Here is a 25455-nt window from a genome sequence, read left to right as displayed (position 1 = left end):
AGGAGTACTTTACTTCCAACTATGTGGTCAATTTTGGAATAAGTGTGATGTGGTGCTGAGAAGAATGTATATTCTGTTGATTTGGGGTGGAGGGTTCTGTAGATGTCTATTAGGTCTGCTTGGTGCAGAGCTGAGTTCAATTCCTGGATATCCTTGTTAACTTTCTGTCTCGTTGATCTGTCTAATGTTGACAGTGGGGTGTTAAAGTCTCCCATTATTGTTGTGTGGGTCCCTAAGATTCTTTGTAGGTCTCTAAGGATTTGCTTTATGTATCTGGGTGCTCCTGTATTGGGTGCATATATATTTAAGACAGTTAGCTCTTCTTGTTGAATTGATCCCTTTACCATTATGTAATGGCCTTCTTCATCTCTTTTGATCTTTGTTGGCTGAAGTTCTGTTTTATCAGACAAGGATTGCAACCCCTGCATTTTTTTGTTTTCCATTTGCTTGGTAGATCTTCCTCCATCCCTTTATTTTGAGCCTATGTGTGTCTCTGCACATGAGATGGGTCTTCTGAATACAGCACACTGATGAGTCTTGACTCTTTATCCAATTTGCCAGTCTATGTCTTTTAATTGGAGCATTTAGCCCATTTACATTTAAGGTTAATATTGTTATGTGTGAACTTGATCCTGTCATCATGATGTTAGCTGGTTATTTTGCTCGTTAGTTGATGCAATTTCTCCCTAGCATTGACGGTCTTTTCATTTTGGCATGTTTTTGCAGTGGCTGGTACTGGTTGTTTCTTTCCATGTTTAGAGCTTCCTTCAGGAGCTCTTGTAGAGCAGGGCTGGTGGTTACAAAATCTCCCAGCATTTGCTTGTCTGTGAAGGATTTTATTTCTCCTTCACTTATGAAACTTAGTTTGGCTGGATATGAAATTCTGGGTTGAAAATTATTTTCTTTAAGAATGTTTAATGTTGGCCCCCACTCTCTTCTGGCTTGTAGAGTCTCTGCCAAGAGATCCGCTGTTAGTCTGATGGACTTCCCTTTGTGGGTAATCTGTCCTTTCTCTCTGACTGCCCTTAACATTTTTCTTTCATTTCAGCTTCGGTGAATTTGACAATTATGTGTCCTGGAGTTGCTGTTCTCGAGGAGTATCTTTGTGGTATTCTCTGTATTTCCCAAATTTGAATGTTGGTCTTCCTCTCTAGGTTGGGGAAGTTCTCCTGGATAATAATCCTGAAGAGTGTTTTCCCACTTGGTTCCATTCTCCCCATCACTTTCAGGTACACCAATCAGACGTAGATTTGGTCTTTTCACATAGTCCCATATTTCTTGGAGGCTTTGTTCATTTCTTTTTACTCTTTTTTCTCTAAACTTCTCATCTCACTTCATTTCATTCATTTGATCTTCAATCACTGATACCTTTTCTTCCAGTTGATTGAGTTGGCTACTGAAGCTTGTGCATTCGTCACATAGTTCTCGTGCCATGGTTTTCAGCTCCATCAGGTCATTTAAGGACTTCTCTACACTGTTTATTCTAGTTAGCCATTCGTCTAATCTTTCTTCAAGGATTTTAGCTTCTTTGCCATGGGTTCGAACATCCTCCTTTAGCTCGGAGAAGTTTGTTGTTACCGATCGTCTGAAGTCTTCTTCTCTCAACTCATCAAAGTCATTCTTCGTCCAGCTTTGTTCTGTTGCTGGCAAGGAGCTGCGTTCCTTTGCGGGAGAAGAGGCACTCTGACTTTTAGAATTTTCAGCTTTTCTGCTCTGGTTTCTCCCCATTTTTGTGGTTTTATCTACCTTTGGTCTTTGATGATGGTGACATACAGATGGGGTTTTGGTGTGGATGTCCTTTCTGTTTGTTAGTTTTCCTTCTAACAGTCAGAACCTTCAGTGTCAGGTCTGTTGGAGTTTGCTGGGGGTCCACTCCAGACCCTGTTTGCCTGGGTATCACCAGTGGAGGCTGCAGAACAGCAAATATTGCAGAATGGCATATGTTGCTGTCTGATCCTTCCTCTGGAACCTTCGTCTCAGGGGGACACCTGGCTGTATGAGGTGTCAGTCAGCCCCTACTGGGAAATGTCTCCCAGTTAGGCTACTCAGGGGTCAGGGACCCACTTGAGGAGGCAGTCTGTCCATTCTCAGATCTCAAACTCCATGCTGGGAGAACCACCACTCTCTTCAAAGCTGTCAGACAGGGATGTTTAAGTCTGCAGAAGTTTCTGCTGCCTTTTGTTCAGCTATACCCTGCCCCCAGAGGTAGAGTCTACAGAGGCAGGCCAGCCTCCTTGAGCTGTGGTGGGCTCCACCCAGTTCACACTTTCTGGCCACTTTTTTACCTACTCAAGCTTCAGCAATGGTGGACGCCCCTCCCCCCAGCCTCACTGTAGCCTTACAGTTTCATCTCTTACTGCTGTGCTAGCAGTGAGCGAGGCTCCATGGGCTTGGGACCCTCTGAGCCAGGTGCAGAATATAATCTCCCAGTGTGCCATTTGCTAAGGCCATTGGAAAGCGCATTATTAGGGTGGGAGTGTCCTGATTTTCCAGGTACCGTCTGTCATGGTTTCCCTTTGCTAAGAAAGGGAATTCCCCAACCCCTTATGCTTCCCAGGTGAGGCGATGCCCCACCCTGCTCTGTGGGCTGCACCCACTGTCTGACAAGCCCCAGTGAGATGAACCTGGTACCTCAGTTGGAAATGCAGAAATCACCCATCTTCTGCATCACTCACGCTGGGAGCTGCAGACTGGAGCTGTTCCTATTTGGCCATCTTGGAACCTCCCAATCTGTTTTAGCTTTTTTGCTTAGTCTACAATCCATATTGATTCTGGCATGTGGCATAAGATTGAACGGGGAGGTTCATTTATTTTCCGTACATTTATTTAAGTGTTCCTGATATTTTGGTGAAAATACTTTCTTTCTTCTATTTCCTTTCTGTAGTGTCTTTGTCAAAAAATCCATTGACATATAGTTTGGATCTATTTATGAACTCAGCATTATGTTCCATTGATATCTTTGTTTATGCCAATACTGTAGATTCCTGATTAGTACAGCTTTATAACAAGCCTTGAAGTCAGGTATGTTAATGTTTTCATTATTCTTTTATCAGTATTATTTTGGCAATTTTAAGCACTGTGTATATGCATAGAAAGTCAGTTCAGCAATTTCTACAAAGAAAATCTGTGACATTTTTACTGGGATTGGGTTGAATTGACAGATACATTTGGGAAGAATTAATTTCTTAATAATATTGAATCTTCTATTGCATGAACATGGCATATATATTTCCATTTGTTTAAATCTTCTGTAGTTATTCTCAGCCATGTTTCAATGTTTTTAGTGTAGGTGTCTTGAAATGATTTGTTAAATTTATTACTATATTCTTTGTGTTTTTTGCTATTATGGCAAATAAAATATTTAAAATCATTGTTTATTTCTAATCACTGTTGCAAAGATTTATTAGGATTGTCTACAATATGATCATGTTGATGAAATAGACACTTCTACCACATTTCAATATTTATACATTTTATTTGTGTTTTTTTCCCCTTTACTTCAGTTGGTAAAACTTCCAATGCAAGGTTGAATAAAAGTGGTAAAAATCAACACATTTGTCTATTTTCAGGGGAAAGCACTCCATTTTTCTAAGCGGCAAGAATTCACTGCTTACACATCTCACTGATAAGTAAAATATTAGGTGTAGAGTTTTCCTTCCTTCCTTCCTTCCTTCCTTCCTTCCTTCCTTCCTTCCTTCCTTCCTTCCTTCCTTCCTTCCTTCCTTCCTTTCTTTTCTTTCTTTCTTTCCTTCTTTCTTTCTTTCCTTTTTGTTTCATTTTGTTTTGTTTTGTTTTGACAGAGTTTCACTCTTGTTGCCCAGGCTGGAGTGTGGAGTGCAGTGGCTTGATCTCAGCTCACTGCAACCTCTGCCTCCCGAGTTCAAGCAATTCTCCTGTATCAGCCTCCCTGGTAGCTGGGATTACAGGCGCCTGCCACCACGCCCAGCTAATTTTTTGTATTTTTAGTACAGATGGGGTTTCACTATGTTGGCCAGGTTGGTCTTGAACTCCTAACCTCAGGTGATCCACTGCCTCAGCCTCACAAAGTGCTATTACAGGCATGAGCCTCCACACCTGACTAGATGTAGGGTTTTCTTAAACATCCTTAACAACTTGAGAAAGTTACTTTCTATTCCTAGTTTACTGAGAGTTTTTCTCACGAATGGCTGGTGAGTTTTGTCAGATCCTTTTCTGCATCTATTGAGGTGATCTTAGGCTTTCCTTTATTCTTTTAGAGGTAATATGGCCAATTAATTGATCACTTTTCAGATGTTAAATGAATCTTACTTTTCTGAGATAATCTCCACATGTTTAAAAAGTTAAGTATTTACTACTTTTTTCTCTATTGCTCGATTTTATTGATCATATTTTGCTAATGATTTTTTGCTTCTGTGTTCATGAGGGATACTTTCTTGTAATTTTTTATATAGAATTAATATTGTAACACTTTATATAAAATGTTCTGGCCAGGTATGGTTGCTCCTGCCTGTAATCCCAGCACGTTGGGAGGTCAAAACGGGCGGATCATGAGGTCAGGAGATTGAGACCATCCTGGCTAACACGGTGAAACCCCGTCTGCACTAAAAATGCAAAAAAAAAAAAAAAAAAAATTCGCCAGACGTGGTGGCTGGTGTCTGTAGTCCCAGCGAGTCGGGAGGCTGAGGCAGGAGAATGGCGTGAACCCGGGAGGTGGACCTTCAGTGAACCAAGATCGCACCACTGCACTCCAGGCTGGGCGACAGAGCGAGACTCCATCTCAAAAAATTCTAATCTTTTCACATATTTCACACTTAACTATGTTATAAATCCCCACTTTAAACAATCAGTTGTCTTTTTAAAAAATTTACCACAGCAACAGAAAACCAAATACTGCATGTTCTCACTTATAGGTGGGAACTAAACATTGAGTTCATAGGAACACAAAGAAGGGGACAACAGACACTGGAGGGTGGAGGGTAGGAGGAGGATGAGGATCAAAGAACTACCTACAGCGTACTATGCTTATTACCTGGATGATGAAATAATCTGTATACCAAACCCCTGTGATTTACGATTTATTTATGTAACAAACCTGTATATATACCCCTGAACCTCAAATAAATGTGAAAAAAAATTAAGGACAAAAAAGATAGTCTTTTTTGTCATATTTACCCACATTTATTCATATCTAGTGACCATCATTCCCAGAACCAAATTTCGATCTGCTATTTTTCCCATTTGGCCTAAAGAACTTCCATTAACATTTCTTGTAGTGTAGTTCTGCTGGTAACAGCTTTTTTAGGTTTTTGTTTATCTTAAAATTCTTTATTTCATTTTAATTTCTGACAGATAGTTTCACTTTCTGTAGAATAATGGGCTTTTATTTCTTTATTTTATCTGGCCACCTTCTTCTGGCCTGAATCATTTCTGGTAAGACGTTAGTCTCATGTATATAGTAAATAATTTTCTTCTTGTTGTTTCCAGAGCTTTTTGTTATTGCTGTTGTTTTCAGCAGCATGACTAAGGTATGTCTAAGTATGGGCTTACTTTACATTTATCCTTTGATGTTCACTAACATTTTATAAGGTAACATTAAAGTCTGTAAGTTAATATTTTTCACCAACTTTAGGAAATTTTTGGCCATTGTGTCTTCAAATATTTGCTCTGTTTCATTCTGTCTATTTTCTCCTTCTGATTCTCCCATTATATAAATATTTAGACTACTTGATATTATCCCATATTATAGTCAGACTCAGTTCATTTTTCCTTTCAATTCTCTAGTGTTCAAATTGGATAATTTCTATTAATGTGCTTCGAGTTAACAACTATTTCTTCTGACATCTGCAGTTTTCTTTTAAACACATCCAGTGAATTTTTTATATTAGAATATGTACTTTTCAATTATAAAATGTCTAAATGATTCTTTTTATAGTTTTCATTTTTTTCTGCTCATGTTCTCTGTTTATTCCTTATGACCACATTTTTCCTTTAAATTGCTCAACGTATTTACAATAGGGCCTCCAAAGTCCTTTTTTGTTTATTCTAACAATTCATTCATGTCCAGATCTATTTCTACATACTGCTTTAATCTATTAACTATGAGTCACATTTTCCTATTTCTTTGCATATCATATAATTTTTATGTGACATAAATATGTTTAATATTGGGAATACTTCAATCCTGGAAATCTATTCTCTAGAAGTTAATACAGCATTATGAAAGGTGATATATACAAGAACTTTTACTGCAACATGGTGGTAAAGTATCTGGAATCAACTTGAACATCCATCAATAGGTGATTGGAATAAAAATTAGTGAAACATGCCTACTATGAAATATTAGTATGCAATTCAGAGGCTTGTAATATATTCACAGACTTGTACAATCATCACCATTATTGAATTTTAGAACATTTTCATTGCCTTAAAAAGAAGCTACATACCCATTAGTTAGTTGTTGCTACCATTTACCCTAATCCCTGCTGCCTGGCAACCACTCATCTACTTTCTGTCTCTATGGGTTTGCCTATTTTGAACATTTCATATAAATGTAGCAATATGATATGTAACCTTTTGTGATTGGCTTTGTTCACTTAATATAATGTTTTCAAGGTTTATTCATGTTGTAGATTGTAGCAATACTTCATTCCTTTTATGGATGAATAACATTTTATTGGATGGATATTGTTTATCCATTCATCAGGTGATAGACATTTTGAATTGTTTTTAATTTTTAGTATTATGAATAATATTCTATAAGTATTCATGTGGAAATACATTTTAATTCTCTTAGATATATATCCGAAGAAATTAGTAAAATTGCCAGGTCATATGGTAATTCTAACCTAAACTTTTTGGGGGACAGCTAAATTATTATCCAAAGTGATTGCATCATTTTATATTCTCAAAATAAAGAACAAGCATTCCAATTTTTCCACGTCCTTGCCAAAAAATGGTATTGGGTTTCTTTCTGATTATAGCCATCTTAGTATGTGTGAAGTGGTGTTTCATTTTAGTTTTGATTTGCCTTTCCCCTAAAATTAGCCAGTTATGCTGACCATCTTTTATGTGCTTATTGGCCTTTTGTCTATCTTCTTTGTTAATATGTCATTTTTAGTGAGTTATCTATTTTGTTTGCTGTGGAGTTATAAGAATCCTTTATATATATTAGATACAAATCATGATCAGATATCTGGGTTGCAAATGTCCTCTTCCATTCTATAAGTTGTCCTTTTACTTGATGATATTGTTTGCAGTGTGAAAGTTGCTAATTTTGATAAAGGCTAATGAACTTTTTTTTTCTTATTGTTATTGTTTGTGCTTTTGGTGTCATATCTAAGAAATCATTGCTTAATAATAGGTCATGAAGATTTACTTCTAAATTTTCTTCTAACAGTTCATAGTTTTAGCTCTACATTTAGGCCTATGACCTATCTTAATTTGTATATACGTTATTAAGTAAGGTTTCAATTCCATTCTTTCATATGTTGATATTCACTTGTCCAAGCACCATTTGTTGAAAAGGCTTCTTACCTTAATAAAATTGTCTAGTAGTCTTGTTGAAAATTAATTTAACATAAATGTAATGATTTACTGTTGGAATTTCAATTTGATTCCATTGATGTATATAGCTATGCTTATGCCAGTACCAAACTATCTTGCTTACTTTTGCTTTGTAGTAAGTTTTAAAATTTGGAAGTTTGTGTTCTCCAACTTTGTTTTTTTTTCTAGTTAAGATTGTATGGTACATGGTCTCTTGCATTTTCATATAAAATTTATAGTCAATTTGTCACTTTCTGCAAAATAGGTAGCTGGGATTTTGATATGGATTGCATTACATTTGTAGATTAATTTGGTGAGTATTGCCATCTTAACGATATTTTCTTCTAATCTATGAATATAAATGTGTTTTCATTTAGTTAGTACTTCTTTAATTTCTTTCAACAATGTTTTATAGCTTTCAGTGTACAAGTTTCACACTTATTTTATTAAATTTATTCCTAAGTATTTTATTCTTTTTGATGTTATTATAAATAGAATTTTCCTGATTTTATTTTCTGATTGCTCATTAGTAGTGTTTAGAAATATAATTGAGTTTTGTATATTGATCTTGTATTCTGCAATCTTATTTATTAGTTCTAACAGTTGTGTGTGTGTGTGTGTATTTTATAGGATTTTCTAAATACAAGATTATGTATTCGTTAACAGAATTTACTTCTTGTGTTCTAATCTAGATGCCATTAATATCTTTTTCTTGTCTTATTTCCCTGGTTAGATCTTTCAGTACAGTATTGAAAAGAAGTAGCAAGAGCAAGCATCCTTGCCTTCTTCTTGACCTGAAGGTAAAAGCATCTAAAGTAACTATTAAGAATGATGATAGGTGTGGGGTCTTTTGAGGTGGTGTTTATCAGGCTGAAGTTCTTTTCTATTTGAAGTTTACTGAGTGTTTTTATCATGAAACACTTTGGCTTTTTCCATGTGATTACAGCATCTATAGAGATGATTGTATAGTTTTAAAAATTAATATGATATATTACATTAATTTTTTATGTTGGTCCAGCCTTGCATCACTGGGATAAGTTTCACTTATTCCGAGTACATAATCCAAAAATCTAAATATGTTGTGTGATTTGGCTTCTAGTATTTTGTTGAGGATTGTTGTGCTTATGCTCATATGGGATATGGCTGTTCTATATTTGTGTCTGTGTTCTTTTCTCATAATATTTTTGTCTGGCATTAATATCAGGGTAATTCTAGCTTCATAAAGTGCGTTGAGAAGTATTCCCTTCTCTTCTGTTTGTTGGAACAGTTTGTTAAGGATTGATGTAACACTCCATTAAACATTTGGCAAAATTCACCAGTGAAAACTATCTGGACTCAGGCTTTTTTTGGCGGGAAGTTTTTTTTTTTTTAATTGCAAATTCAATTTTTACTTATTATAGGTATATTGAGATAGTCTACTACTTCTTGAGTCAGTTTTGGGAGTTTGTTATTTCCTAGGAATTTTTCAATTTCACCTAGGTTATCTAGTTTGCTGGTGTTTAATTTTATTCTATTCCTTATGCTCCTTTTTTATTTCTAAAAGATCCATGGTGATATCCTCTCTTCATTCCTACTTCTAATAATTTGTGTCTTTCCTCTTTTTTTCTTGGTTGGCCTAGCTAAAGATTTGTCAATTCTGTTGATTTTTTCAAAGAAATAACTTTTGGGTTTATTGATTTTTATCTGTTATTTTTCTCTTTGTTACTTGCCTTTTCTGATAACTTCAGGTTTAATTTGCTATTCTTTATCTAGTTTCTTAAAGAGGAGCTTAAATTAGCAATTTGGGAAATCTTCTATTTTACCATAGACATTTACAGTATAAATTTGTCTTTAAATATTGTTTTAGCTGCCCTCATTCATTTCAGTTTGGTTTGTTTTGATTTTCAGTCATCCTTAAAGTATTTTCTAATTTCTCTTATGATATCTTCTTGACTCATTGGTTATTTAAGAGTAAGTTGTTTAATTTCCAAATATTTGTGATTCTCCACATTGACTTGTTATTGATTTCTAATTTCATTTTATTTTTTATCAGAAAAATACTTTGTATTATTTTAATTTTTTAAGTTTATTGAGGTGTGTTTTATGACCTAACCTATAACTTATCCTAGGGAATGTCCCATAGGCATTTGAGAAGAATGTGTATCCTGCCCATGGATTTTCTACTATTCCATAATTCACCTCAGATACAGATCCTACATTCCTTAACACATAAGACCAGCCCCAGCTTGAATTGTCTATTTATTGGTTATTTCTTTCTAGAATCTATCCTCCTTCTGGTAATGGTATCCTAATTTTTGTTTTCATGGTTTAACTCATTTATTCTGCCTCCAGTGATAAGATATGATTCTGATTTAGGCAAATATGGCATTAAAACCAAGAGTTAGGGTAACTGATTGTTTTAGAAATGGCCATGTAACTCCAACCAGGTCAATGATATTCAATTTGTGGGCCTTAATTAAAGCTACTAATTAGGAAGCACAAACTTTCTGTACCTGGAGCTACATTAGTAGAATAAAAGTTGATAGAATGTTGGCAATAGTAAGAAAATACCCAGCCAGAGAGGAAGGTCACATATTGAGAAGAAGAGAGACGAGAAGCTGATTCCCAATGATGCTGGCTGAGAACCTGAATCTAGCCAGGTTAGGACCTAGAACTAGTTCCAAGTGGGCTTCAGTAATGTGAGGTAATGAATTCCCTTTATTTTTGCTTAAGCTCACTCAACTTGGATTATAACATATTACCTCCAAAGGCTTTCTTGTTTCAATTGCCACCCCACTATCCCGCTTTTTTTTTTAGAAATAATGTTGAAGAGATTCTTACATAGCTCTGAATTTGAACTAGGTAATATTATTGTCCTGTCCTACTCTAAGCTTCTGTGATCTTTGCCCATAGCTTACAATAGTCTCTGAAATAGCTTTCAGAGTCTGATACAGCATTCAGACCTTCTATTTCTCTGTTAATTTCTCATGGATACAGTTTCCCAACTGCAAAATACAGACAATTTATAGTAAATATCTTAAGACTGATTTTTTGGGACTCTAGAGAGAGAGAGTTAATGTAAACCATTTAGTCCAGTATCTGATACAAAATAAGTGGCCAACATATGCCAACTTTATCATTTAATTCAGGTAAGTCCTACCTGAAATATAATTCAAAAATGTAGTGGTTACTTCAGCACCTAAAAATATTGTATGTTATACTTTAGGCCATATTATTTATAATCTCTATATAACCTGCTTATATGTTCATTTATCAAGTTGGGAACTTAATAAGCATTTTATACTTGTATAAATATACTTTTTTGCGTGATTTTCTTCATTTTGTCTCTCTGTATAAGACCACTCTAATATCTATCACTATACTATACTACATTATGATATCAATACGTATCCAGTGAATGCTAATATATATTTTAACAGAATTATATAAATAATTTCTAAATTTAATATTGCTAAGACTGTAGAAGAAACAAAAACAAAAAATAATAATCCCTCATATGATGTTTCCTCCCACATAGTCCATCTTCAGGTACCTACAAATGATATTTCAAAATTATCTGACTTGGGCATATTTTATAATTTGTTTAGTAAATGCAGACATGTCCTAAAGAACCTATTCTAAATATCTTAAAAATACGTCAGAATTTTGTTATAGATCAATGTCCTTGGAAGACAATTCAGAATCATCTTCTAATAAATAAGCAATTTAAATTCAATTCTAAATCAAATTATACATAAATTCTTTGACTCTTTTGCACTATGGTAGCAATATATTTTTGTTATTTAAAAAGGATGCTAAACATTTGATGTCAAGGTATACATGGCCAATTAGTTGATATTCAATTTGAGAGCAATATGTAAAATTCACTAAGGCAATTATAAAATCTTTCAATGGGAAGAGAAACTCTCAGTGAGGCTTACCAGGTTTCCAACAGACAGTACACTGCTGAACTGCTCCGTCATGGGATAGTGCTCCATAGCCATGAAGAGTGTATTTAAGACAATGCAGATGGTGATGGCCAGGTCAACAAATGGGTCCATTACAACCAGGTTGACAAGGTGTTTCACCTTTAACCATGGTTTACAACAGTCCCAAATCAAACACATATTAGCAAATTTATACCAGCATGGTGGGCATTTCTGTCTGGATTCTTCAAGTTCTGGAAGAAAAAAAGTTAGAATCCTCATGAAAACTGCTTACTTTCTGTTAAGCAGTCTTTGGTTTAAATTAAAGCAATTTTAAAAATCTAAAGTTGTTAAAAGATATGATGGGTTAATCTGCTGGAGGAACAGGGAAAATTTTACAGTGGGTTTGCTGTCACAGAAAGGATCAGGACAGAAAGGCTAGTAAGGTTTCCAAATGTATCCTGGCTAAACATAGCTTCCAAGATTCTATCAGAAAAACTAAATTGTCTGATACTTATCTTCAAGGCTGCTAGAAACTAGTGGTTAGAACTTGCACTGAGTACACTTAAAGCTCACCCATATTCCAGATAGAGCAAGAAGTATATATGTTATCATAGATATCTCAGGAGATGTGCTAAGGACCTTAATCAGTCACACTGAATGCCAGTTTCTTGGATTAGATATGTTTTGGTGATCTTCTAATTAGATAATTTTGTCAGTGTCACCAATCTTAGTTTAAAAGTCTCAAATTTTATTAGATTATAGGCTTGCATGTTAGACATAACAAAGTTCCATCTCTCTACATTTCTCATTTAAGTAGAGGGCATAAAAGAAGAGAAAATACTCCAGCCTAAGGAATTGGAGTCCTCACTGTTATTACAAATCAACATTTCACAAAGTGGAACTCATTTATTATTGGAAAAATACAAAAGGTTTAACTGAAATATACATATAATTCATACATTTTCATGGTATACATTTATTTTAATGTATTGAAATATATAACTCTCAATCAAACCTATGACATAAAATTTTATATTAAAATGCATTTATCCAAGAAAAATGTACAATGATGTCAAGAAGAATTTCAACCAAATACTGGGAGAGAAGACAGAAATGCACAGACCTTTAAGGTGATACCCAAAGTACTGAAATTTGGTAAATACTAGCAAAGAAATTTGGGGAATTAGGAAGTGAAAAATTGTCTGCCATCTTCCTTTGGCAAGATAATCTCTTCATCAACTTATGAGTGGAAAAATACGCAGAATTTGTTGTTTTCTGTCAGTATCATTGCTGTACACCCTATTACCTGTACTGCCAAAATATGGCCACCACCTCTTAGCACTGAAATAGAGGGAAGGTTTCTTCTTTTTAAATCCATGGCATAGTTGACTTTAGTCAGTCACTTTAATACTATTGTGGCAACTGGTACATCTGTCCACATCCGGCACAGTTTACTATGAACTAAACCTTGTAAGGGTGTGACCAGCCTATGAAAGGACAATCACAACAACAGATAATAATTTTTCTTCTACTAATCAACATTTGCCACAAATCAATTCTATAATTCTATTTTTCAAAGTAAATTAATTTATTGCTCATTGTTTTTAAAATTTCCACTAAAAGTAGATTTGTCAGTTGTCTCTTTGGATATTGAAATTCTTCAAGTGCACAGTTTGTTTCCATTTATCTTAGTACATAACTTTGTAAACAATAAATAATATTTGATTTATAATTCAAGAAAAAATATTATTTATATATATTTATATATAGTTATTATGCACTATTTTGTAAATACTTCTGAACTCCCAAATAACCTTATATTTACATTGAAGGTTAAAAGGAGATATTATTATTTACAGTAAATAACAAAAGAGATACAAAATTTAATTTTGTCTGTATACTGTCATAATATGACTTTTTCTTTCCATGCCAACTGTCAAATAGCAAATAAAGAGAAGCAAACAGGAACTGGATAGAAAAAAAATAAACTGGAGAAAAGTTTAAAAAATGAAATTCAGCAGGTGTGACTCATCTTGACAGTAGGAATAACCGGAGCAAAGTTGTTTAAGTTCTAAAATAAAATCATTCAATTATTCATTCCAAAAAAGAGGGGGGGTGGCGAATCTCACACTTTAAAACAAAGCAAAGCATTCAGGAGAGAACTGCAGCCACATCTCCATTATTCTTGCATGGGTTATCCACACTTAGAATCACTTACAATAAGTCTGTGTCTTTTGCTGGCTCACCTTGATTCTTTAGGTGCTTCTAACTCACCCTCCCACCATCCTTCACAAAGGTGTGACCAGAAAACATTTCTATGTGATTTTGCACTTTTAAAAATTTGAAAAGCAAATTGTTCATTTTTGCTTATTCATTACTGCTTCACTAAGCATGAGGCTATCCATTACCCTGGACAACAGAGACGTGGCTGTAGTTAAAAAGAAGGAAAACAAAAATTGCCAACTGGATCAACAAGCCTGGTTCATAAAAAGGGAAGGCGAACAGATGATCAGACATAGAAGAAAGGATCCCCAAGGAAAGAGATTATGTCAACCAAGAAAACTTTGCACCATTATCAGAAACCAAAAAAAAAAAAAAAGGACTATCTTAAGTCACCTTGAGTATGCATGTACATGATATTGCTAACAACCAACCTTGACCAATGTCACACTCAACGTGTCTACATACAATTGAATAAAGAAAAGTCAGTTTTCATTCTAGATAACTGATAAAAGCAGAATAAAAACTTGGCCATCATTTCTCACAAATATACAAAGTCAAAAGCTCTGCAGATAATAAAACGAAAACACTCTCAGTCTTCAGCTTCCTAGGTTGCACTTATTCCTAGAATATCCTTTCCATCCTAAGCAACTCCATGTCACATAGTTTCATGGAGAGATGTGTGGGTGCATTTATTTTGAACTCCAAATCTTAACTAGTTGGCAAGTCCAATCTTGTGGATATTTGAGGTTTTGTAAGTAATGCCTTATTTAGCTCAAACTTAATGCTATGAGAAGTGCAAAGCATGACTGTTGATTGAGACTTACCCTGTCTCCTTCTCTACTTCCTGCTTTAGGGAGCAGACATGCTGCTGACATCGGTAGCAGAACCACTGGCAGCTTCCTTTCAGTGGTTTTGCTATGGCAAGGAGCGGAAGGCCAGACAATCTTCAAAAGATTTACCTGGAGGGACAGGGAGGAGCAAGCTACTGGCAGCTGGGGGGAAGAGGGAGTGCAAGCTAACGCAGGCGAGGTTGGGGAAGAACGTACTAGAGTTTAATATTCCATTGAAATCAGTGAAAAGGTTTCTGATACTGCATTAGGACATTATGAAAATTGGGTCTCGTAATACTGACTTGTCTGTGATGTACACAGTCATCTACACTGTGAGTTTTTTCTAGCTGTGACTTTTCATATTGGTATTAATAATATTATGGGATCTTTGCATACAGACTGGAAAAGAATTATTCCAGGAGTCTATCCAATCTCAAGAGAAAATCTAATTATTAATAAGAAAGGGATGTGTATGCTTGCTCTCTTTTGCTTTCATTCACCTTTTCTCTTCTCCTTTGACACATCTACACACACACACACACACACACACACACACACTCACACACATCCCTGGGAAGGGATACAAGGGAGAAGGTTTGTGAAGAGATAGGGAGAGGAGAGAATAGGAGGGCAAGGAAGGGGGATAGAATACATTTTACATGAAAATGTTTTCCAAGTAGTTGAAGTTGATAGTTGTTTGAATTCTCTTACAGTATGGAAAGGCAAAAACATGCGAATTAACAAAAATAACAACAACAAAACAACTAATAATGATAATATTTATTAACTGTTTTCTGCATGCCAAATACGTCAGTGTTTTATCTAAGAAGGCTTATTTAATTCATTCAACAACCTTATGCCTAAACATCATCATCCACACTTTACTGATGAGGAGACTGAAATTCAAAGTCACAAATTAACACATTTAACATATGGCAGAGCCAGAAATTGATCACAGATTAAGTTGTCCCCAAAGTGTTTATTTTGGCATTCTGAGATCCAGAGTGCTAAACATTATGTTAACTATTCAGATAAAATCTGCAACTAAAGAGAAAGCTGATATATTTTAAGAATCTAGTCAGAGAAAGGCAAAAGTAGGACTATGAAATTTTAAACACTTTGCTTCAAGGAAGTTAATATTAAACCCTAATTCACATTTTTAATTTATATTTCTGGTTAAGTCATAGGATTCTATAACTGTGTCTCAAGCAGTTAATACAATCCAAATGGCTTAGCATCATCATAAGGATAAGCATTTATCATTACTCTTTTCAATGTCATGCATACAAGTTTCGGTGTTTAGAGTTTAATGTATGAAAGTGGTGTTCAAAATATACCTTAAATTTGCAGCAACTTTCTGGAGGCTAAATATAAAAAATCTATGAAAGATAATAGAATCCATGAGTTGTGCACAGATTTTACTTTTACATAGTAAAATGTATAATGATGATACAGTATCAAGTCAGGAAGCATTTTACTGAAATTTGTGAAGTGTTTTTTTATCATTACCAAAGCACCAAGTAACTATGATGCAGGACTTTTGACATACCTTCCATGGTGTTGGTCAAAATGCTGGCTATACTCATTGCTCTTTGCCTTGATGTAGGATCTTCCAGTAAATCCATGGAAACATGATAAGAACTGGACCGTCTCTTTCTTATTTCTGTTTCAGTAGTCGTGCCCTAAAAATAGAATTTCAGACGAAATAACCACTATTTTTGAAAGCAGCAAAGCCCAAAGCATTCCTATAATGGGTGTTGTTTAACTAAATATACACCATGCTTTCTCAGATGTAAAAAGCTCACTAAGATATTGCTGAAATTATAATTATTGGAGGGTATTTGAAAGTCCACCAGATTTTCAGCTTTTAGGAAGGCTTGGGTTTGTCAAGATGGGCTTTCCTATTCCTGCATCCCAGGGATTTGGGCTGGAGGTACCAGGTCTACTACTGGACAGATAGCCTTTTAGCATTTCAGCCAGTCCTACTGAGGACTTCAAACCGAAAATATTGTTTCTTAATTTTCACTCAAGTTGAGTTTTTAGATCTTTATAGACATATATTCAGGTAGTTTAATATATGAAGAAAAAGGTTTGAAAGTTTCCTTAACATGCATCAGTACTAGTTCCCCAAAAATGTGAACTCCAGCTTTCAAATGCCTTCATTCATTAGAGACAGGTAACATTTCCCAACATTCCTAATTACAAAACTAAATTTTAGAACTAATCTATAACTTTGCCCTATATTAAAAAAAAAACTTAATCCACAAAACAATCCACCCTTGGCACTGAGACTCTAATTTAAGGAGGTAATACCAACGTGGGGGATTATGATTTTTAGTAATGATACAGTGATCTGATCATCTCCTATTGCAGAATAAACTCATCAGGATTTCAACATGGGCGAAATTTTATTCCTACTTCAGTAGATCAAACGATGTTAATTATCACAGGGGAAAAAAAGGTAAAACTAAAGAATTTCAAATGCAGTTCTCAGTGTTAATAATAAATTAAAAAGTTTCATTTATTTGAGGATTTTCCCTATTTGAGAATTTTGAACAATATGATCAAAATATAATAATATGATCAAAATATTATTTATTTTGGTCACATCGTATTATGGTGTGAACAATTAGCAGTATTTTATCTTTTGTAAGCTGAATTATTTTAATGCATACATATTCAAAACCAAAATTTCCACTCAGTGCATATGATTGTCACTAATGGTCATAAACATTCATATATATCATTCTAAAATTAATTTTAAGGTAAAAAAGAAAATTAGTAAGAAAAGAATAACCTCTCTCTAAAAATAAAACTCTTTTAATCAAAAGGGTGCCTCTCAGAATTTAAAATACTTTAGCTTGTCAGAAAGAGGCAAAGGTTTAAGGAGAAAAACAATAGGATCACATGGAGATCATCTAGTCCCTTCTGTTCTACACAGAAGCACATGTACAAACCTAGATTTGTCTAATTTTCAAATAGATTCCAAAACTGCTAATGACACTACAAAGAAAATTCTTTCTTAAGTTAAATTGTCTCAATTGAATTTATGTGTAAAGTACAGGAAATTATGTGCTTTCAAGGGTGTCATTTGCCCATAGCTATTTATTTTCTATTGTCATTTCCCCTCTACATTCTCCAAAAGCCTACTTCATTTGTCTGTACCTTCATCTCAACTTTTCAATAGTACGGTGCCCTGCCCCAAAGCACCTAAGATTCTAAGATTAAAGAATGAAGTTGAGGAAGCAGGAAATAAAGGGATCACACGAAGCTTTGTTTCAAGCTGGCCCCAACTTTGCCTTCAGAGATTTGTGCCGTCCTCTCTGATAGGACAGGAGGTTTATAATAATTATTGATAAATGCTAAATAATTTCTGACAGACTGACAGTCTCTCTGTGTTCACGCATGGTAATTGTAGATTTGCTTTTATTTACCCAATTAACATTTATCAAGATCAGTGATAAACATATTTTGTTATGTATAGAATTTTGTGGGATGCTTGTTAAGGAAGAAGATGCCCAGACATTTTCTCATCAGTGTTTTGGTCTGAATAGGTCTGGGTAGGCACAGGAATCTCTAGTTTTAAGAAGCATCCCATGAGATTCTGATGTAAGTAGTATGAAAGTGAAGTATATTTTGGGAAACACTGGTTAAAATGAAAGTGTTTATGTATTTATTTCCTTAACCATCTCTTCTTTTCAATTTAAAAAAATTAAAAATAACTCAATGGGAGGCAATATTTCAGTGTCGGTAGAATGTAGGTTCAGTAACCAGCATAACTGGGGTCAAATCTTAGCTCCACCATGCACAAGCCTGAGTTTCCTCCTCTGCAAAATTGGGATAATATTACTAACTATCAAAAAGGGTTGTTATGGGTTAAATGACTTAACACATGTAAAGTGTTCTGGACAGTGTCTGGTACATGGTTAGCTACTATCATTTTTTAAGAAGAACTGATGTTCTCTCTTCATTCTTCCTGGTTCCTCCACTATAAAGTTCTACTTTTCTCATGGTTCAACCTGACTCCAGGATACCTGGACACTTCTCTGGTAGAAGGAGGTGGGGAGAGGCCATGCAAAAAATGTGAAGAAGATAATGGGTATTTTATAATCCAAGATAAGAAGCTCCACCATTAGGTAACTGAAAGCGAACTCCATATCATTTTAATGTGGCTCAAAGAGCTTGTCCAATGATAATAAATGGAGCTATGTAAAAAAAAAAAAATCATAAGAAGACCTTTTAAATGCTATAAAAACAATCAAGTGACATTGCCAAAATATTTTTTGCTAGCTCATGAAATTTTATTTAATACCAACATTATGGCTGCATAGTATTCCATGGTATATATGTGCCACATTTTCTTAATCCAGTCTATCACTGATGGACATTTGGGCTGGTTCCAGCACATGTACCCTAGAACTTAAAGTATAATAAAAAAATACCAACATTAAAGGCATCTTATGGCTTATGAAGTAAATTTCAATAATATAGCCCTATAAATGTCTAGTATGTAGTTGAAATCCTTTCCCATGTGATTGATTTTGGGCCACTTTGTTTATAATAAGAGTTTATGATAATAATATAAAAATTGGAATCTGCTCTAAAAATGACAACCCATGATTCCATACCAGGTACTTTTTGAGTGGTTCTTCACTACACAAATTTACAATGGTTGGGATCATTAGAGTGGTTGCTAAAAATGTTACAACACTCTGACCTACAAAGAGAGGCAATCTTGTACTATGAGATTTAAATCTACTTAGTAATAGTATCTACTGCAAGTGGAAGTATTCAAATCTCCTTTTAAATGAACAACCGTCACAAAATCCTTAAGTATTTATTTAATTTATGAGCATTAATTTCCTTGGATTTAATTTAACTATATTAATCAAACATCATGCTTGATAAATTGTTGCTTTGCTTTTTGGCGAGTTTCATACCATAGTAATAATGATGAAAGATTACTTCTAATTATATTCTCTGACAGCCAACCTAAGTTTTTAATTACTTTGTAGAAAAGTCTGAATAGAACAATTTTACAAGATAATAGCTTGATTGAACAAACTCCCAGCCTTTGGGCAACAAACTCAACAAATTCTTAGATGTGGAAATGGAAAAACACTCCTGCCTGCACCATTCACAACTCTCTTCCCATCAGCTGCAATTTTAATTGGCCTCACCTCTGGTAGGAGCTGCCCAGCAGATGTGAGGGTAGAAGGGCCCCCGACCAGGGAGACCACACCGTTGCAGTCCACAGCGCTATGCATCTTCCCATTCATGGGCAGGATGGGGAGCACCCTGGAGGCACGACTGGCCTGGCTGACATTGCTGTGGCGCCGTTCTCCGTGTCTGTGCGGCACGAACAGAGAGTCTCTTCGGCTGTCATTGTCCTCAAAGGTGCTGTGCTCATCATCAGCAAAGTCATTCTCAGAGCCAATGTCCTTTGTTCGACCTCTGAAGCTGAAAAGACTAGCCCTACTGTTGCGTCTTGGAGAGAAAAGGGAGCCACGGATGCTCAGTAAGGACTATGAATAACAAGAGAAGAAACAAAAACCAGATGAACAGAATTAAGAGCTGTCATTGTGAAAAACAGAATTTGATTCACTGTGTCATAGTCATTGACTTACTCAAGGATAAGTCATTGGACACGCTGAACCAAGGTCCCCTCTGATGACTGCTGGTGGCATTTTGTCACTTTCTACAAGGTTCACCTTTTCTATTTCACTCTTGCTTTTTCTCCTTCCTCCATTTTTCATCTTCTGCTCTCTTTTCTTCTACTCTACCCGTACCTCAACATAGCTAGAATTGTCCCCATAATGTTTTGTCCTCTTCTTGGCATTAGAAATGATATTTTTGATAGACCCTTCCTTAGAAGTTAATTTCAGTTAACAACCCAATGGAAAACAATTTAACACAAACCTACCTTTAGATCCTCTGAAGTCAAAAATATAGCCAGTAAGAGCTCACTAGTGACCACGCCCTGATGCAAATCTTACCATGGAGGAAATATAATTAATCTTGCTAGTAGGGATGTTTAATTATAGTACAAGGGGCAGCTTCTCCACTTCCCTTTGCATATTTTATGTTGGTCTTCATGAATAAATTAAATCAAGCTGAAATAACTGTATGATTTATTCCTCAATTTTCACCATTTTGTCTCTGTCTCAAGATATCTGAGGGCAATATTTACAAAAACTAAGTTTTCACTAAGAGTCCGAGCACAATCATTTAATTTTTTTTAATATATATATCAGTACCCTTTTTAGCCTTGAGAAATGCTCCTCAACTCTCAGACCAGGTAATCTGGGAGACACTAACTTCAATTCCTGGATGCAGCAGGAATTGAGGTTAGGGTCTCCCAGTGTCCCAGGCAATGTCCCAGGCCTAGTCAATCAGTGTATTCTATACATAATTTAAAGATGGTCATGAAATCCTGCTTGGTCAATTGAAAGATATCCCTGTCTTTTACAACTGTTGAGGAAATGGTGCTTTTTCACTTAAGACTACTAAATATATTGGCTCTAAGTTTGGAGTTGCAGTGACATCTTGCCACCATGTGGGAGGAACCTGGATTCAGATATGGTGGAAAAAGACATGGTCATGGTAACATGTCTTGAGTTTCTAGATGCAACCATTCTTAAAGCTACTCACAGACATAATTTACACCATCTAATACATTCTCTTTTTTACTTGAGCCAGCTTGCATTGGATTTATGTAATTATTAATAGAAAGAATACTAACTTCATCATTTAAGTATTACTGGTTTGATCTTTTCCTCTCCAAGGGTTTAAAACCAATTAAAACCATTATTTTATACCTACTAATATCTAGGTTTTCATATTCCTGACTAATATGGTTTGGCTGTGTCCCCACCCAGATCTCATCTTGAGTTGTATCTCCCATAATTTCCATTGTTGGGAGAGGGACCTGGTGGGAAAAAGTTGAATCATAATATCAGTTTTCTCCATACTGTTCTCGTGTTAGTGAATAAGCCTCATGAGATCTCACGGGTTTTTTTTCTCTTTAATTTATTTTCTTTTTTATTATACTTTAAGTTCTAGGGTACATGTGCACAAAGTGCAGGTTTGTTACATATGTATACATGTGCCATGTTGATGTGTTGCACCCATTAGCTCATCATTTACATTAGATATATCTCCTAATGCTATCCCTCCCCACTCCCCACTCCCCACAACAGGCCCCAGTGTGTGATGTTCCCCTTCCTGTGACCAAGTGTTCTCATTGTTCAGTTCTCACCTATGAGTGAGAACATGCAGTGTTTGGTTGTCTGTTCTTCTGATAGTTTGCTGAGAATGATGGTTTCCAGTTGCATCCATGTCCCTACAAAGGACATGAGCTCATCCTTTTTTATGTTTGCATAGTATTCCATGGCATATATGTGCCACATTTTCTTAATCCAGTCTGTCATTCATGGACATTTGGGTTGTTTCCAAGTCTTTGCTATTGTGAATAGTGCCACAATAAATATACATATGCATGTGTCTTTATAGCAGCATGATTTATAATCCTTTGGGTATATACCCAGTAATGGGATGGCTGGGTCAAATGGTATTTCTAGGTCTAGATCCTTGAGGAGTTGCCACACTGTCTTCCACAATGGTTGAACTAGTTTACAGTCCCACCAACAGTGTAAAAGGGTTCCTATTTCTCCATAGCTTCTCCAGCACCTGTTGTTTCCTGATATTTCAATGATGGCAATTCTAACTGGTGTGAGATGGTACCTCATTGTGGTTTTGATTTGCACTTCTCTGATGGCCAGTGATGATGAGCATTTTTTCATGTCACTGTTGGCTGCATAAATGTCTTCTTTTGAGAAGTGTCTGTTCATATCCGTTGTCCACTTTTTGATGGGGTTGTTTGTTTTTTTCTTGTAAATTTGAGTTCTTTGTAGGTTCTGGAAGCCCTTTGTCAGATGAGTAGATTGCAAAACTTTTCTCCCATTCTGTAGGTTGCCTGTTCATTCTGATGGTAGTTTCTTTTGCTGTGCAGAAGCTCTTTAGTTTAATTAGATCCCATTTGTCAATTTTGGCTTTTGTTACCATTGCTTTTGGTATTTTAGACATGAAGTCCTTGCCAATGCCTATGTCCTGAATGGTATTGCCTAGGTTTTCTTCTAGGGTTTTTATGGTTTTAGGTCTAATATTTAAGTCTCTAATCTATCTTGAATTAACTTTTGTATAAGGTGTAAGGAAGGGGTCCAGTTTCAGCTTTCTACTTATGACTAGCCAGTTTTCCCAGCACCATTATTAAATAGGGAATCCTTTCCCCATTTCTTGTTTTTGTCAGATTTGTCAAAGATAAGATGGTTGTAGATGTGTGGTATTATTTCTGAGGGCTCTCTTCTGTTCCATTGATCTATATATCTGTTTTGGTACCAGTACCATGCTGTTTTGGTTACTGTAGCCTTGTAGTATAGTTTGAAGTCAGGTAGCATGATGCCTCCAGCTTTGTTCTTTTGGCTTGTAGAGTTTCTGCTGAGATCTGCTGTTAGTCTGATGGGCTTCCCTTTGTGCGTAACCCAACCTTTCTCTCTGGCTGCCCTTAATATTTTTTCCTTCATTTAAACTTTGGTGAATCTGACAATTATGTGTCTTGGAGTTGCTCTTCTCGAGGAGTATCTTTGTGGCATTTTCTCTATTTCCTGAAATTGTATGTTGGCTTGCCTTGCTAGGTTGGGGAAGTTCTCCTGGATAATATCCTGAAGAGTGTTTTCTAACTTGGTTCCATTCTCCCTGTCACTTTCAGGTACACCAATCAGACGTAGATTTGGTCTTTTCACATAGTCCCATATTTCCTGGAGGCTTTGTTCATTTCTTTTTACTCTTTTTTCTCTAAACTTCTGTTCTTGCTTCATTTCATTCATTTGATCTTCAGTCACTGATACCTTTCTTCCAGTTGATCAAGTCAGTTACTGAAGCTTGTGCATTAGTCACATAGTTCTCATGTCATGGTTTTCATCTCTATCAGTTCGTTTGTGGATTTCTCCACATTGGTTATTCTAGTTAGCCATTCGTCAAATGTTTTTTCAAGGTTTTTAGTTTCCTTGCACTGGGTTCGTAATTCCTCCTTTAGCTTGGAGAAGTTTGATTGTCTGAAGTCTTCTTCTCTCAACTCGCCAAAGTCATTCTCCATCCAGCTTTGTTCCATTGCTGGCGAGGAGCTGTGTTCCATTGGAGGGGGAGAGATGGTCTGATTTTTAGAATTTCCAGCTTTTCTGTACTGCTTTTTCCCCATCTTTGTGGTTTTATCTACCTTTGGTCTTTGATGATGGTGAAGTACAGATGGGGTTTTTGTGTGGATGTCCTTTCTGTTTGTTATTTTTCCTTCTAACAGTCAGGACCCTCAGCTGCAGGTCTGCTGGAGTTTGCTCGAGGTCTACTCCAGACCCTGTTTGCCTGGGTATCAGCAGCAGAGGCTGCAGAAGAGTGAATATTGCTGAACAGCAAATGTTGCTTTCTGATCATTCCTCCGGAAGCTTCATCTCACAGGTGTACCCAGCCGTGTGAGCTGTGTGGTGTCAGTCTGCCCCCAGTGGGGAATATCTCCCAGTTAGGCTACTCGAGGGTCAGGGACCCACTTGAGCAGACAGTCTGTCCGTTCTCAGAGATCTCATGGTTTTAAGGGGAGAAATCCCTTTCGCTCAGCTCTCACCCTCTCTTTCCCTGTCACCATCTGTGTAAGATGTGACTTGCTCCTCTTTGCCTTCTTCCATGGTTGTGAGGCTTCCTTGGCCACATGAAACTGTAAGTTCAATTAAATGTCTTTCTTTGGTAAATTGCCCAGTCTCAGGTATGTCTTTATCAGCAGCATGAAGACAGATTAATATAATAAATTGATACCAGCAGTGGGGTGCTGCTGAAAAGATACGCAAAATGTGGAAGCAACTTTGGAACTGGGTAACAGGCAGAGGATGGACCAGTTTGAAGGGCTCAAAAGAACACAGGAAAATGTGAGAAAGTTTGGAACTTCCTAGAGACTTATTGAATGGCTTTGATCAAAAGCCTGATAGTGATATGGACAATAAGGTCCAGGCTGAGATGGTCTCAGATGGAGATGAGGAACTTGTTGGAAAGTGGACCAAAGGTGACTCTTGTTATATTTTAGTAAAGATACTGGCAGCATTTTGCCCCTGTCCTAGAGATTTGTGGAACTTTGAACTTGGGAGAGATGATTTAGAGTATTTGGCAGAAGAAAGGTCTAAGCAGTAAAGCATTCAAGAGGTGACTTGGGTGCTACTAAAGGCATTCAGTTTCATAAGGGAAGCAGAGCATAAAAGTTTGGAAAATTTGCAGCCTGACAATGTGACAGAAAAGAAAATCCCATTTTCTGAAAAGAAATTCAAGCAGGTTGTAGAAATTTGCATAAGTAATGAGGAGCTGAATATTAATCCCTAAGACAATGGGGAAAATGTCTCCAGGACATGTCAGAGATCTTTGTGCCAGCCCCTCTCATCACAGGCCCAGAAGTCTAGGAGGAAAAAGTGGTTTCATGTGCTGGGTCCAAGGTCCCATGCTGTGTGCAGCCTAGGAACTTGGTGCCCTGCATCCCTGTGACTCCAGCTATGACTGAAAGGGGCAAATGTAGAGCTAGGCCCATGGCTTCAGAGGGTGCAAGCCTCAAGCCTTGGCAGTTTCCACATGGTGTTGAGCCTGCCAGTGCACAGAAGTCAAGAATTGGGATTTGGGAATATCTGCCTAGATTTCAGAGGATGTATAGAAATGCCTGGATGTACAGGCAGAAGTTTGCCGCAGGGGTGGGGCTCTCATGGAGAACCTCTGCTAAGGCAGTGAGGAAAGGAAATGTGGGGTCAGAGCCCTGCCACAGGATCCCTACTGGAGCACTGCCTGGTGGAGCTGTGAGAAGACAGCCACTGTCCTCCAGACCCGAGAATAACAGATCCACCAACAGCTTGCACTGTGCACCTGGAAAAGTCACAGACATTCAACACCAG

The 25455-nt window shown here is 36.3% G+C and overlaps 1 protein-coding gene across 1 annotated transcript in view; it reads right to left on the bottom strand.

Annotated features, from left to right (window-relative positions):
* The window catches only part of SCN2A (sodium voltage-gated channel alpha subunit 2), a 164072-nt gene that overhangs the window by 56833 nt on the left and 81784 nt on the right, over positions 1 to 25455 (bottom strand). Inside the window, exons 12-14 of the mRNA XM_001100368.5 lie at positions 19663 to 20007; positions 16032 to 16164; positions 11442 to 11680 (exon numbers count right to left, since the gene is read on the bottom strand). Coding sequence (XP_001100368.1) covers positions 11442 to 11680; positions 16032 to 16164; positions 19663 to 20007 — 717 coding nt within the window. The remainder of the gene's footprint in view (positions 1 to 11441; positions 11681 to 16031; positions 16165 to 19662; positions 20008 to 25455) is intronic.

The sequence above is a fragment of the Macaca mulatta genome, chromosome 12, assembly GCF_049350105.2.
Source record: "Macaca mulatta isolate MMU2019108-1 chromosome 12, T2T-MMU8v2.0, whole genome shotgun sequence".
In the NCBI taxonomy this organism is placed as follows: domain Eukaryota; kingdom Metazoa; phylum Chordata; class Mammalia; order Primates; family Cercopithecidae; genus Macaca; species Macaca mulatta.
The sequence above is the reverse complement of the archived record's forward strand: the minus strand, read 5'-3'. Positions and strand labels throughout refer to the sequence as shown.